The sequence below is a fragment of the Acinonyx jubatus genome, chromosome E3 (genome assembly GCF_027475565.1).
Source record: "Acinonyx jubatus isolate Ajub_Pintada_27869175 chromosome E3, VMU_Ajub_asm_v1.0, whole genome shotgun sequence".
In the NCBI taxonomy this organism is placed as follows: Eukaryota; Metazoa; Chordata; class Mammalia; order Carnivora; family Felidae; genus Acinonyx; species Acinonyx jubatus.
Window position 1 is genome coordinate 23,758,461 of NC_069398.1, and position 16,319 is coordinate 23,774,779.

General features: G+C 43.8%; 1 protein-coding gene and 1 long non-coding RNA gene across 7 annotated transcripts in view; one reads left to right on the forward strand and one right to left on the reverse strand.

Moving 5' to 3' along the window:
- The window catches only part of AUTS2 (activator of transcription and developmental regulator AUTS2), a 1,109,507-nt gene extending 1,105,083 nt beyond the window's left edge, over positions 1-4,424 (reverse strand). For all 5 annotated transcript variants that reach the window (XM_027042413.2, XM_027042410.2, XM_053213848.1 and 2 more), the window contains exon 1: positions 3,718-4,424. In XM_027042413.2, the coding sequence (XP_026898214.1) occupies positions 3,718-4,026 (309 nt within the window). In that variant the 5' untranslated portion in view covers positions 4,027-4,424. The remainder of the gene's footprint in view (positions 1-3,717) is intronic.
- Positions 4,425-5,593: 1,169 nt separating this feature from the next.
- LOC106977508 (uncharacterized) overlaps positions 5,594-16,319 on the forward strand; it is a 74,270-nt gene continuing 63,544 nt past the window's right edge. For both annotated transcript variants that reach the window (XR_003414858.2, XR_003414857.2), the window contains exons 1-2: positions 5,594-5,740; positions 10,026-10,131. This is a non-coding gene — a long non-coding RNA (uncharacterized LOC106977508). The remainder of the gene's footprint in view (positions 5,741-10,025; positions 10,132-16,319) is intronic.

Here is a 16,319-nt window from a genome sequence, read left to right on the forward strand (position 1 = left end):
TTCAAATAAACAATACGGTATCGAAATGGTAATTCTGCTTCTCAAATGCATAATGAAAAGAACACCATGTTCAACTTTAGCCTCCTCACCTACCCTCTTATCTTCTATCATAAGACTCTTCACAATCATATACTTGAACTTCAGGGCACAATTACTTGAGACAAGTATCCCTGCAGAATATGAAAGTACCTCAGCCGGTTTCCCTGCCTATAAAGTCTGGGACCTCTCAAACTACCCCTACAGCTTTCATCACCTTAAATAAAAAATCAAACAATACTGAAAAATAATCAACATAAAAATGCAAGTTCTCATTAGGCAAGTTTCTTGCTTTTACTCCAGCATTAGTAAAACCATAGCTGAACTGGAACAGTTTTTATCAGCACTCTTCAGAACTTAGGAGCCTCTTTTTTAAAAGGAAAGTCAAAATGAGCTACTCAGGACAAAATCACAGAGTCAAATAACGAGTCCATTAACACTCTAAGTATGCAACAGCACAGTGTGCCAGCTACTGCTCTGAACCAGCATAAGCTACAAGCCTAGCTGTGCAAGCCAAGATTTCTAGTTTCTTATCACATCCTACTAGCAGCAGCCTTGATGACACGTGGTGACAATTGATTTCATTTCTAAACACAAGGCACAAAACCATATTACGTACTATGGTAACTCTTGGCATCGATAATAATTCCTAACATTTATAAGCACTCCATTAACATATATTTCTGTCCAAGTTCATAGTTTAGTTGCCGATTTCCTAATAAATCCTCACATTTCTTGGTGACAGTTCAGTTTAAATCTTGTAAACTGAGAACAGGAGGACACCAGAGGTTTCAATGATCGTTATACACATATGTCTGACCATCCAACAGGGACACAAATGTGATAAGCAGCAAACAGATCTACCTTTTCCCATAGAACCAGACATATATGATGATTTTTATTCCCCACTGTGTGTTCTGGGTATGAAAAGTTTATTCACATCTTTCCTACAAAAGCAGGCCTCTTAAATGTGAATGAATACTAATAGGATAGTTGAGAACATTAGGGAACTGATGTTAATCTACTTAGGTGTGATAATGGTACTACTATAGAGTTTCTGGTGGGGTTTTGGTTTTCTGGGTTGTTTGTTGTTTTTTGTTGTTGTTGTTTTGAGTCATTACCATTACATACATATAGGAATATTTACCTATTTTTCATATCCCATCTGGGAAGGGGGTGTAGATGGGATACAGATGAAATCAGATGAGACATGAGTTGGTAGTTAGTGAACCTGGGCACTGGGTATATTGGAGTTTATTATACATACTTAAAAAGTTAGGCCTTTTAGATCTACCTACAGATATGTAAATGATATTTAGATATGACGGCAGCACAGCATTCAGCTAACCAAAGTAACCTGGGTTTTGATCTAGAAAAGTAGCAGAAAAAACAATCACGGTAAGGAAAGGAATGGTATTGATGCTACACTTTGAACTCGACCTTTCCTAAAACTTAAGTTTTTTAAACCCAAAAGAAACTAGAATGGGTACATTTTCTCTCAAAAGCCAAATGGACTAAATTTCGCAAGCCCAATCAAATATCTACTTATTAAAATTAAAAACTACTGCATAAATTATACCTCCCTCTACTTGGCCTTCAAAAATGTTCATGGGAAAATGCAGGCCCCTCTTGCTTACTCACTGTAAGGGGCCACACAGCAACCCAGGAAGACCACGCAGAAAGCAGAACCACTTGTAATCAACTCTTACAAATAATGTCCTATACCAATCACAGAAAGCAATGGTGAACCAAATTCTAGGCAGCATTTTCTATTAGGATACATGCTGCCATTTCAATATCTATTTCAAAGCACAAGAGAAAGACAGAAAGAGAGAAAGAAGTCACGCTGTACAGTACCCTCCCACCTTGGCAAAGTTAAAGCCACAGTTAGAATTATCCTAATAAGTGGTGAGCCTCAACACTCAAAATAATCGTGTAAGATCCATTTTAGCCAATAAATCACCAGTTCTAGAACCAAAGGGTAACTGATTCAATCACTAACATCAAAATCTACGGCCACCAATACCATCACCACCAATCTCCCTTCCTCCCCAACCACTGGCCCCCATCCACCACCATCACCACCAGCGGCCCAACCAAAAAGCAGTTCAAACAGAAAAGAACAACCCTGACAGGATAGCTTCCTTTTTAAAAATATTTAAACCTGACACCCAAGCACACACGCAGAACCAGCAATCTAAACCTGTACGGTTACTGCATGTGAGATTTAAGCTGTCATTAACAAAGCTTACATACGATCATCTCAAACAATACCATAATAACAGCTAAAAAACCAGAAGGAAAGGGAAAAGTTTCCTTCAGGAACGTCAAACCATCACACCAGGTGCATGAAATACTAGAAACCAACTCCTATCTGGGTTTTGTGCTTAAGAAAGCAGGACCAACTCTGCAGAATCTCAAAGCCTTCTGTGTGTGTGGTGTGTTGGGGGTGGGGACAGGGAGGTTGGGGGGAGGAAAGGGGGGTTACATCTGTGGAGGCCAATGACTGATGCTAGCACCAAATATGATCTCTGCAGGTAAAGATAGTTTCCCCCAGGCCCCTGGACAGTCTCCCTCTACCCACCTCCTCCCACCCCCAGGAGCCAGTAGCTGGCAGGAAAATGTGCATTTGGAAATCAACACTGCAGGTGCCCAAGGAATAAAGAAAGACATACATACACATACACACAAAGCCAATCAGGAAGAAAAAGAGAACACACACACACACACACACACCCACAAAAAAAAAAAAAAAAAAAAAAAAAAGGAAAGGGAGAGGGACAATTGGGTGACAAGCCCTTCAGATAGATACCAGCTAGGATTTTATTCTTTCCTCCCACCAGTCCTCCCTGGTGTACCTTTTTATGTCCTTTAACCAAACTGCTCAGGTACACACACACACACACACACACACACGTGTGTGTATATGTATGTGTACAGATGATATTATATATATAATTAACCCTTTCTGCAATACAGCCCCACACAGAATACACAGAGATAGAGATATTCCATCCTTTCCTCTCTTCTCTCCCCTCCTCCCTCCTTTTCTCCCAACCAAGAGAAAACGCCCCCTTCCCCAGCTTCACCAAAAAAAAAAAAAAAAAAAAAAAAAAAAGGGCAGGGGAGGGGGGCAAAGAAACCACAAAACCCCATCAGTCTCCAGTCCCGAGGACACCCAGGACCAGGAAAGGTATATACTATACAGACACACACACACACACACACACACACACACGGACATATGGTTCTGTAGAAAGCACACACAGAAGCGTCCACAGGCGCCCCAAACCCAGCAAAGAGACTTCCACCAGCCAAGAAGCCATGATTGGGGAGGGAGAGGAGGAAGGAGTAGGGGCAGAGCTATCCGTGGAGGGGGGCGCATTGTTGTGATGCCTGAACCCCTTTCTCCCTGCCCATCTGCTGAGGAGGGGGTGCAGGGAGGGGGCGCAGGGAAAAGGCGAGCGAGAACGAGAAAACGAGGAGACCAGGCACGGCTCTGCGATTCCCTCCCGCTGCCTGTCTGCCCGAGCCCCCCAGCTCCCCCCCAACAATAAGACCTCAGCCTAGACAGACAGACAGCCAGACAGACCGGAGCGCGGCGGGGGAGGCAGCGGAGCAGGGCGCAGCCGAGTGGGGTCGTGCATAAAGGGAAACCGGGGGGAGGGGGGTCCCCCTTACCTCCAGCGCTTCAAAAGTGACAAAGCTGGTCATGGCAAATCCATCAATGATGTCCTCTTCGGCCGAGGTGGACTCTCTCCGCTTCCTCCGCGGGGGTCTGGGCCGGGACGGGGCGGAGGACGGGGGCTTCCCATTGTCTTCCTTGTCGGAGCCCGACGACGAGGCGAGCGAGGGCGCCCGGGTCCGGCCGGCCCCGCCGCCGCCGGCCGCGCCGGCCCCCAGCCCGCCCCGGGAGCGCCTCTCCCGGTCTCGCTGCGACCGCGACCGCCGCTTTTTGCGGAGTCCATGGCCCCGCGTCGGGCCATCCATGGCTCTGCCGCGCCGGGGTCTCCCCGCTCGCCGCCCGCCCGCCACAGGCTCCGGCCGCGGCCACACAAAAAAATTGACACCAACCCCTCCCTCCCCCTCTTCGGCTTCCCTCCGCCCCGAGGAGGGCGCGGGGGAGACGGCGGCCGAAAGAAGGGAGAGAGGGGAAGAAAGAGAGGAGAAAGAGAAGGGGGAAGGGGCGGAGAGAGGGAGGAGGGACGGGAGCGAGGGCGAGAGGCGAGGAGCCCAAGTGCGGGGCTCCCCACAGCACCGCGGGTCGGAGATTCCTGTGAGCAGCGCCGAGCAAAGTAATGGCTGAACACACAGGTCTCCTTTAGAGGCAAAAAAAAAAAAAAAAAAAAAATAACTCACCAAGCAGGCAATAAATCAGAATAGCGGAATGCTTTGATCAAGAGACTGGGAGGCTCCAAGGAACCCTCCCCGCGGCCATTCTCCGCCGCGCCCCCAGCCCCCCGAAAACGCCGGCCCCCGATTCGAAACCGGGTCCGAAAAGGTCGCGGGAAAGTGGGGGCAATGAACTTCACCCGCCCCTCGCGCAGGAAAACACCCCCGCCGCCTCTCACACACGCCTCAGAGAAAACTCACTCCCAGGCTCCAAAATTTTTAAGATATGCTTCCAAGGGAGGCCACGGCTTCCGAGCGACCTGAGAGGGACGAGACCCCCCAGAGAGGGAAGCATAATAATGAAATAATTGGGAGGGGAGAGGGCGAAACTGGAAGAGGTGGAAGGAGAAGGGAGGTGGAGGAAGGGAAGGAGGATGCTGGAGCAGTTGTGGGGCTCGCTTTTCGGTCCTGGAGGGGGGAGGAGAGGAGATCAAAGAAGAGAAGAAGCAGACCCTGACGCTGCCACCCACCCCCCCACACACACTCCCCTCAAAAAAGAATTTTTTCCAGTCCCAGAGAAGAGGTCACCCTTCCTCAAAAAAGGGAGGGGGGTGAGTCAGTCGACGAGGAAAGCAGAAAGAAATCTCCAGCGGGAGAGACACCGATGTGCCGCCGCTGCCGCCGCCTCCTGCCGCCGCCGCTGCCTCTTCGCTTCGCCCAGCCCGAGGGAGAAGCGCGGCCAGGAAGCGCCGGGAACGCCGCTCTCGCCGCCGCCGCTAACGCTGCCGCCGCCGCCGCCGCGAGAGCCCCGAGCCGGAGGGTGCACGGCGTGTCCCCGGGCGGCTGCAGCGGGAGCCCGGGCACGGCCCCATCCTCCGCCCGCCCGCCTAGCTCAGCTCCCGCTCCTCCCCCTCCGCGGCCGGCCCACCGTCGCCGCCGCCGCCCGCCTCAGCCCAGCCCCGCGCCCGCCCGCACGCGCGCGCGCGCGCGCACGCGCCCCCGCCCTCCCCGCGCCCCGCTCGGCGCGCGCTCCCGCCCCCGCGGCCCCGGCCGGCTGGATCACGTGGCCCGCTGGGCTCCCTCCGCCCCCGCCCCCTCCCCAGTTGTAGAGTGTGTAGAAAGCTAAAGGCTGGGGGCTGGCCGCGCTCGCGAGCCCAGGGCATGCGCGCTGGGGCGGCCGGGCCTGCGCACTGGGGGCGGAGGGGAGCCGGGAGTGGGGAGCGGGGCGGGGGCGTGGAGGGGGCCGCCCGCGTGGGGTCGGCTGCGGCCCGGCAGAGTTGGCGCGCGAGGGTGTGGAAGCCGAGAGGTGATCCTGCCGACCGCACCGCGGACGCGTGCGGGACGCTGTCCCCTGTCTACTCCGCGCTCCCAGGTCCGCGCGCCCCGCAGCCTCTTCGGGACACTTGTCCCTCGACCCCCTACCCCAGGCCCCGGCGGAGGCTCCCGGACAGCCTACTTGGGAGGCTCCCAGAGTATTTTTCTGGGCGACCTGCGCAGCGAGGGAAGGAGGAATTTTTGAAAAGGGACACAAGGTGGAGGGGGGGGGCTTCCCCGGGAGGGGGGCACGACTGAAGGCGACAGAAAAGGGAGCGGGTGCCAAAGGGCGGGCCTCGGCTCCGCTGGGAGACCCCGAGAGGCCCTACGGCCGGAGTTGGAAACTTTTCTCCCACGTGGTAACACAACGCGTGACCGAGTGACCCCGCGCCCGTGTGACCTTTGGGCCCTCCTCGCTTTCATGCGGGGGCTCTTGGGACGCGCGGGCGGCTGCGGAGCGGGAAGCGCAAGGCGGTGCGCCCGGGGCCGAACTTGAACCTCGACAGCCGCCGCGGGCGAGGGGGCGGGGTTGGAAGGGACCGGGCTGCCCCAGCCCGAGGACCCGTCGGACATGCAAAATGCAGTCCCTACCAAGGTCGGCTTCCTTTAGTGGGGGGCGGAGGGGGTTTCTCTTTTTCCTACCACTGCCCCTCCTTTCGCAGAAATGTAGCTGATGTTTATAAAAAGTTGTATTAAAGAGTTGACTGCAGCCCAGAATCGATCAACAAAAGAGACCAGCCTCTCTAGGTAAAATAGCTGTGCGTTTTTCGGGGCACTGGCATTGATCTGTACGGATCAGAAAGACGCCGACAGCTCTTTCTCACCAACGTGTTAGCTACCCACTTCACTTTGTGTCTGGCACATAAGTAATGTGGCACATCACCCCTTAGCCTCCAGTAGCTTACACTTGGGGAGGAAGAAGAGGAAATAAGCTTACATTGTTAAATTGCTCACAATGGGTCGGGCTTGGTACTAGACGCTTTGCACATCTTTTCTGTTCTTTACTAAATTTTTCCAGTAGTTTTATTAGTACTACCGGAAAGAGGTGGTAAAGAAAATCACATGACAACCTGATGCACCCAAGATTGGTTGATTCATTCATTCATTTCTTCGTTTAACAATCATCGGGCCTGCTGTGTACGAGGCACGGTTTTACATGCTGGGAACCCAAAACATAGAAGGTCCTCCTTGGACCTTACTTTCTGGCAGGCAAGCCTCACTCATCTTGCAGCCTCACTCATCATGACAATTTAATGGTCATTCCCATAAGTCACACCCCTTCGGCATCCCCTTTTCTGGGTCTTTATGAAATGGAGGTGGGGGGCAGGACTGGAGGATGGTGGGAAACAAGTTGCAAGAATAGAGCGGAGCAACCAATGAACTGTGGATAAGACTTGAGCTTTCTGCCTGCCCAGGGAACAGAGCATTTGACCTTAGGCAAGACTCTTAAATGACTACTTTTCTCATCTGTAAATCAAAGAGTTTCAATTAGATGTTCAAAAAGTTCCCTTCATGGTCTAGCTGAAAGGCCTTCTCAAAAAATATCTTTTTCAAGTAAATGGTGTGCTTTAATTTCTGGAGAGAAGTGGCTGATACATATAGGATCTGATTCAATGTATTAGGAACATGGTTCCACCTTCCAAAATTTCCTACCTAGCATAACTGAGTTTGCTGCCCTCTGGAGCAATTAACTAAAACAGTGCCTCCGTACAGAGTGTAACTTTTGTGTTAACCTCTAGGATGCTGTCCCAGCAACTACTGAAATCCACGCTGAGTTTATCAAGTTGGCTCCTACAAAAAAAGGGCAGGTTCTTTGTCATTAAAGGAAGGATCTGGGTTCATTTTTAGGGTTTTTAGGAATATGGAAGATGTTTTAGATACTGATAATTTTCATTAAAAACTAAGAACTTGCGATTACAGTCACTTTTCACGACTTTGGGGGTTGGGTTGAGGAAGGTGTGAAATTGCCAAATATAATAAAAAGTATAATATTAGTGACTTTCCAGAGTAGCCCTTGGCAGTCCTGTCTTTAAAGAGTAATGTCTGGTAGGGAAAAAAAATGGATGGTAATGCACTGCATCCAAGAACCTTGCCTCTGGCAAGAGTAATTTGCAAATGCATTTTGGGATAATGTTTAAATGATTTTTTTTCAGGGTCCAAGTGCAATGCTCACTGGAATTGGTAATGTCTTTTGGGTCAGAGTTTCAATTTTCTTCCATCAGAGAATTAAAATTGTTTGTGGATTATGTTGCTCATATCTGTTTCTAATTCTCCATATCATCTATGTTGTAAGAGCAACATGATTAATGTTGTAATGATTAATAACCACCGTATAATAAGCCAAGTGCTTACTGTTTGCCAGGCACTGTTCTAAGTTATAATATCTCATTTAATTCTCACGAATTTTGAGAAAGGTTTTGCTATACCTATTTTACAGTTGAGTACATTGAGGCTTAAGAAGGGTAAGCATAGGTAGCAGAGCTTTTTCATGGTAAGCTGAATCTGGTGTGGGTGACTCCATAACCTGTTCTCTAAATGGTTATGCTGAAATGCCTTCCTCAGAATGATTCCTCAAGAAATCAAATGCTGTGTATATAGTTCTTTGGAAAACTGGCAATATCTACTCAAGTTGAGCATATGAACACTGTATGGCCCACTAATTCCTTTCCTTGGAGTATACCCATGTCAAATGTATATATCAAAACATATCTATTCAACAGCTCAGAGCGTTATAGTAACCCCCAAACTGGAAACGACCCAAATGTTCACTGGCAGTAAAATAGGTAAATAATGGGTGATGCATTGACATAATAGAATACTGTACATCACTGAGAATGAACAATTTACTTCCAAATGCAGTAACATACATGCAGCTCATAAATATAATGCTGAGTGAAAGAACAAGACGCACAAGAGTATGTGTTGTGCAACAACAGGCAGAACTCATTTATGCTATAAAAGTTAGGACAGTGGTTACCTTTGAAGGGGGTCTAATGACTGGGACAGGGCATATATAGGGCTTCTGAGGAGTTGATCATGTTCTGTTTCTTGGGGTTAGTGCTGGTTGCACATGTGTTCGGTCTGTAAAAAACCATCAAGCTGTACTATGATATATGCACTTCTCTGTACATATACTATACTTCAAAAAATATAAAATGCTATGGGTAAGTGTGGGGGGTATTGCTTGTATACACAGAAGTATTTAGAGAATATTTTTTCGTGCATTAATGACACTATCCAAATGCTCATCAACAGTAAAATGGATAAACAAGCGATGGTTTGTTCACACAATACTACACAGTGTGAACACACAATGGAACACTGTATAGTAAATGAAAATAAACCATAATGTATCATCAAATTTCTTACTGGGCAAAATGAAAGATAAAGCTTTAAACTTGTAATGGGCAGTTTGAATGAGCTCATGATTCATATCAGCAAAAGCTTAGGTGAATTCTTTGCCAAAAGATTGTAGTTGATAAAGAGGAAAGCTAAAGAAATAATTCCATAAGAGGTTGCTTGTTTAGTAGGGAAGACACTCAAGTGGTTCTGGAAAACACAAAGGGAAAAACTTACATGTGTGTTCCGGAATAAAATACTTAACGCACGAGAGCCTCTCCAGTTGTGCAATCTTTTATTTGAAACAATGATTAATACTCAAACTATATCTTGAACATTCAACCTTGACTAGTCAGAGAATACTATTCTAGCTTGATGACTGAGCTAAACTCTGAGCATTCCATGCAGCGAGAGATATTTTTGGTACCGGATTTTCGAAATTACTAAATTTTTATATCCCTCTGATGTCTTGCACTTTGCACTCTGCCAACACGGCAATTATGAATACATCCTTCTTGATGTTACATACTAGTACATAATATTTGAATTTAATTTATTAGGAAGATTGATTTTTAACTCAAGGCAGCTTAAGGTTTATGTTTTAGTCGTTTATAACTTTCAGTTATTTTGCACGTGAATCTGCCCTGAGACAAGGTACAGAGCTGGTTAATGGATCTATCTTTATGCCATTTCCAAATGAGCAAACAAGGAGAATAACACATTTACTATCCCTTCTTTAACCCTCATAAGTTGTTTTTAGTAATAAGTATTCCTGGGGAAAAGTGATAGCTTGCATTAACTGACAGCCCATCAGCGAGAACATTGTTGTAAGTTTGCCCTAATTATCACCTGCTGTTTTAATTTTTTTTCTGCATTGGAAGTTGTTTTTCAAACTGCAGTTTTAATGTTCAAAAACAGTGAGGGGATGAAATGTGTGGTTCAACTTGCTGAATGTTGTGCTGCTTTCCATAATATTGTACAGTAAACATTGGTCCTCTCTACAGGTGCCTGTGATGAATGACACATCGATCAACCCATAGTCTTCAGACATTGCCGTGTGAAGCCAATGAAAGATATCTGCTGGTAACCAAATGATGAGCTTATGAAAAGGTAGTTCTGACAACTTTTTTTAACATTTATTTATTTTGGGGAGAGTTCAAGAGGGGGAGTGGCAGAGAGAGAGAGACAGAGCATCCAAAGCAGGCTCTGCACTGACAGGCTGACAGCAGGGAGCCCCCTGTGGGGCTTGAACTCACAAACCATGAGATCATGACCTCAGCCAAAGTCAGACCCTCAACCGACTAAGCCATCCAGGTGCCCTAGTTCTGACAAATTTTAATGAACGTTAGATTTTCACAAAATTAATCAGTCTTCCTGTCCCTTTTCAGGGCAATGGCTCTACTTGACGTGGTCAGATGGGGAAATTGATGGATAATCACAAGAAAAAACTTTAAATGAATGTAAAAAATTTTTTCAATGTTTACTTATTTATTTTGAGAGAGAAAGTGCATAAGCAGGGGAGGGGCAGAGAGAGAAACAGAGAGAGAGAGAATCCCAAGTAGGCTCTGCACAGTCAGCCCCAAGCCTGACATGAGGCTCGAACTCACAAACCATAGGATCATGACCTGAGCCGAAATCAAGAGTCAGACGCTTAACCAACTGAGCCACCAAGGCGCCCCTAAATGACTTTTTAAAGGTACTAATGGAAGATCTCTGTATTTATCACAAATCATAACCCTGAGGAACAATTTCTATATTGGATTTGGTAGATGACTTGTGATGAATTGTGATTTTTTTGTTTTCATTTTTTTTAAGTTTACTTATTTACTTTGAGAGAGAAAAAGAGAGGGCACGAGCAAGTGAGGGGCAGAGAGAAGGAGAGACAGAATCCCAAGCAGTCTCATGCCATCAGAGCAGAGCCCAATGCAGGACTTGAACTCATGAACTGTGAGATCATGACCTGAGCTTACCCAACGGAGCCACCCAGGCACCCCGTGTTTTCCTTTTTTTAAGTAGGCTCCACACCCAAGTCATGAGGCTTGAACTCACGACCCTGAGATCAAGAGTCAGATGCTCTAACGACTGAGCCACCTAGGCACCCTGTTTTCATTTTTATTTGAAGAACAATGAAGATCTAAAATGACCAGATTCAGAATAGAGAACATCCTGGTTGAAAAATTATCAATCCTTTGGAATTGCATGAAGAATATAATAAATTATAGCCCAGACCTAATTGCAACCTTCTATTTATAAAACATAATAATTATCGGGGTGTCTGGCTGGCTCAGTCAGATGAGTGTGTAACTCTTGATCTCAGGGTCATGAGTTCGAGCCCTGTGGGTGTAGAGATCACTTAAATAAAACTTAAAAAAAATACAAGTAATAAAATAGAACATAACAGTTATTTTACATTTCTGTGTTCAAGGCCTTTTGTGGTCTGGTCCCAGTTATGTCATCAACGTCCTTTCCTACAGCATATTTCTACGCATCCTAAGCTAAGCTCTTGCCTAGAAGACTTGCATGCCATTGCCCATGCTAGTGCATCAGCCCAGAATCTCTTTCCTGCCATCCGAACTCACTGAATATCTCCTTACCCATCAAGAGCCATTTATCCATCAAAACCAACTCATCCAAAGAACTTATTCCAATCACTACTTCCATTCAGAATTAACAGTCTCTTCTCTACTTACATGGTATTTCTGTATATTTTAAATATTATTAGAGATTTCAGATTAATATAGTGAACAATCATGCACTCTCTCAGTAGCTTAAGAAATAGAACATTTCCAGGGTGCCTGGGTGGCTCAGTCAGCTAAGCATCTGACTTCAGCTCAGGTTATGATCTCATAGTTCCTGACTTTGAGCCCCACATCAGGCTCTGCGCTGACAGCTCAGAGCTTGGAGCCTGCTTTTGATTGTGTGTGTGTATGTCTATCTCTGCCTTTTCCCTACTTGTGTTCTCTCTGTCTGTCTGTCTGTCTGTCTGTCTCTCTCTCTCTCTCTCTCTCACAAAAATAAATAAATAAACAACAAAAAAAAAGAGGGACGCCTGGGTTGGCTCAGTTGTTTAAGTGTCTGACTTTGACTCGGGTCATTATCTCATGGTTCCTGGGCCTGAGCCCCATGTCAGGCTCTGTGCTGACAGCTCAGAGCCTAGAGCCTGCTTCGGATTCTGTGTCTCCCTCTCTCTCTGCCCCTCCCCCCACTCATACTCTGTCTCTTTCTCTCTCTCTAAAACATAAAATAAAATATTTAACAGTCTGTTTTCTGTCTTGTCTCTTTTTTTCTCCTTTGGTTGTTTTGTTTCTTAAATTCCACATATGAGGAAATCATATGATATTTGTCTTTTTCTCTGACTGACTTATTTCACTTAGAGTTATATACTCTAGGTCCATCCAGGTCACTAAAAATGGTAAGATTTCATTCTTTTTAATGGCTGACTAATATTCCACATCTTCTTTTTCCATTCCTCTATCAGTGGACACCTGGGCTGCTCCCCTAAGTTGGCTCTTGTAAATAATGCTGCAGTAAACATAGGGGTGCTTATATCTCTTTGAATTAGTGTTTTTGAATTCTTTGAGTAAATACCCAGTAGTGCAATAACTGGATCATAGGGTAGTTCTGTTTTTAAATTTTTTTTTTTAACGTTTTATTTATTTTTGAGACAGGGAGAGACAGAGCATGAACAGGGGAGGGTCAGAGAGAGGGAGACAGAATCTGAAACAGGCTCCAGGCTCTGAGCTGTCAGCACAGAGCCCGACGCGGGGCTCGAACTCACAGACCGTGAGATCATGACCTGAGCCGAAGTCGGCCGCTTAACCAACTGAGCCACCCAGGCGCCCCGGGTAGTTCTGTTTTTAATTTTTTGTGTTCCATTTTGTCTTCCACGGTAGCTGCACCAGTTTTGTTCCCACCAACAGTGCACAGGGTTCCTTTTTCTCTACTTCCTTGCCAATACCCATTGTTCCTTGAGCTTTTGATTTTAGCCATTCTGACAGGTATGAGGTAATATCTCATTGTTGTTTTGATTTGCATTTCCCTGATGATGAGTGATGTTGAACATCTTTTCATGTATCTGTGGGCCATCTGGATGTTTTTGAAGAAATGTCTGTTTATGGCTTCTGACCATTTTTTTAATTGGATTATTTGTTTTTTGGGTGTTGAGTTGTGGAAGTTCTTTATACATTTTGGATACTAACCCTTTAATTGGATATGTCATTTGCAAATATCTTCTCCCTTCAGGAGGTTGTCTTTTAGTTTTGTTGGTTGTTTTTTGTTTTTTTGTTTGTTTTTTTTTTTTTTTTGCTGTGCAGAAGCTTTTAATTTTGATGGGGTCCCAATAGTTTATTTTTGCTTTTGTTTCTCTTGCCTAAGAGACATGTCTAGAATGATGTTACAAGTGGCTTGTAGTTTTCTTGTCGTTGTAAATAACACAGGTGCACAAGGAGACAGGACCTCCTTTTCTTACAACACTGTTATAGAACTTATTCTTTTATTATTTCGTTATTATATACACATCCTGTGACTTTTTCTTATCACTTGGTAAACTCTATAGGATAGGGACTGGGTAGGAAGTAGCAGGTAATCAATAAATTTAAGTGGTTTGATGATTTATCCTTCCCGTATTTGAGTTTAGATTTTGTAGTCTTGGGCTGTTGTGTCTTGCAGTACAGATGAAGACTTGAATTTTTGGATTTTCATGTATCTACTTCAGAAATCCTAAAATGAAGCCTCAAAGGACAGTTGATTTGGCCATACTTAGTATTAAAATGGACTCCTACCAAGCATCTGTGTTTAAAAATGAGTTGGTAGCACTTCTGAACTTCTCAGTGCCTCTCTCAATTTTGGAACACAGGAGAGTTTCCTATGAAGTATGATTATCAGTGATCTCATTTTTTTTCAAGTGCCTTTTTCCTTTTGAAAGATCCTAAAAAAAGGAAAATCTTTGTGTATGATAAAAATTTCTTGATATTTAGAACAAACAAATAAACATACTGTTTCAACTATTCAAATAAAGAATGTCACCCAGTTTCTAGGATGGGCTCATATTACCAGGATTTTTCATGAAACAGTTACTTAAGTAGCAGGGTAATTGATAAGAAACTAGTTATTAGAAGAAAATATTGGTATTTTAAACTGTTTATATGTTATCAATATAATTTTACCATAGGTTTTATTTCTTTAATTTAAAAAATGAGTATTACATACACAAAGATACTTACAGCATTATCATTTATAATAGGGGAGAAAAAAATAAAAACAACAAATGTCCTGCAATGAAACAAATGAAATGTCCTATATTTAAGTACTTTATAACATGGAATTTTATGAATTTATTAAAATCCATATTGTAAGGATATCGATTTTATTAACTAATAACATAGAATTGCACACACCTTGTGACAACAATTGTTTTTAGAACTGCTATATAGTCTGTATAAAGTTTAGAAGGAACACAACAACATATACTGTTGCTTTATTTTAGTAGTAATATAGATGGAAATTTCTTTTTAAATTGCTTTTCTATATGTTAAATTTTATTATAAATAAAACTTTGTGAGTATCATATCTCTTTTCAAATAAGATGTGGATATGAGGTGACTGACCTGGCTTGCCCAGAATCAAAGGGTTTCTCAAGATAGAGGACATTCAGTGCCAAAACTTGGACCATTTTCCATGAACTGGGACAGTTGTTCACCCTACAATGTGTCTTTGATTGGTAGGAAGAGGTAGGAAGAAATCAGAATTTAATTTCAATTGTCAGGATATAAACTGGATATTGTTTTGATCACTAACTAGAAATTATTTATATTTGAGACTCTACTCTTCCCTATCGTGGCTAATGTAAAATTGCACACAAAATCTTAAAGAGACAACCTTCTACTAATTACATATTCACCTGGTATCCATTTCAACAAATGAAATTACTCTCAGCACACATTAATTGGCATAATTACTGAAACGCCAAAATCAGATTAGCCACTGTAGCTCAAAGAAAAAAAGAAAGGAAATCACTGCTCCAGCAAATTGCAGAAGTATTTTTTAAAAAGGGCTTGAAAAGGTTCTCCCACTTGTAGGTAGTTTTATACAAAACCAATAAAATATGACTATTTTAATATTCATTCATGAGATATTTTTGGGTTCTTAACAGTATATTTTAGCTATATTGCAGCTTAAAAGTAAGTCTTTCTAATATCCTGCACTTTGTTGATTGTTCCTATAATCTCTATTGTGCATGTTTTAGTGGCATAGCACTCCTATTCAAAGACAAATTGTATCCACTATTATTATCTATTTTCATAATTAACAATCATACAGTTATTCTAGAAGCCCAACAGCAGCAACAATGACATCTTTGTATTTGCAAAAAGCTTACTTTTCAGATTTCTGGCTCTTTTTCCTAAAACACTGACATCATAGTAAAACATTGTTCTGCCTGCTTTGAGTTCGAATCATCTGATAAATTAGAGAAACACAAGATAAGAAAGAAGACATATGTTAGTATAATTCTGCAGAGCAAAAAAATCTTTGCTCTGACTTCGTTACGTCTATTGCTTGAATACATGGGATGTATTGTTCCATGGTCTTACTTCTTCATTTCCTATGCCAGATTGGTCTTGCCACCTCAGATGTAATTTCCTGCACAACTCACCTTCCATGCTCTCTGTTCCAGTATTGTACTCTTATTAGAATACCTTGCTTTCCAGGATCTTTTATCAAAGCTCATTAACATTCTTGATCATCATCATGGTTATTGCCATTATTATTTATTTTTGCTCCTCAATGCAGAATGTTTTCTCTTTATTGCAATATTTGTTTTGTTCTCTCTGCCATTAATAACTAGTCTTACACATTAGTATAGAATTCTGCTTTTGTTGAAAATAAGTGCCACGAATCAGAGAAACATGAAGAAAACAAATAGAAACACATTGTGATACATTTCTTCATGATAAAAACAGAGGCATGCTCAGATTCTTTGTTAGTTTGGTTTGATCACATGGAATCAAGCACTTCCTGACCTGTGAAATCTATTGCCAACTTTTGCTTCTATGTTATTAATTTCTAATTACATTTTTAAAATTTTGTTAATGTTTATTTCTTTTTTGAGAGAGAGAGAGCACGCACAATTGGGAGAGGGACAGAGAGAGAGGAAGACAGAAGATCTCAAGAGGGCTCTGTGCTGAGAGCAGAGAGCCGGACACTGGACTTGAACCCACCAACTGTGAGATCATGACCTGAGCTGAAGGCAGACACTCAACTGACTAAGCCACCCAGGTGCCCCTAATTGCATTTCTTAT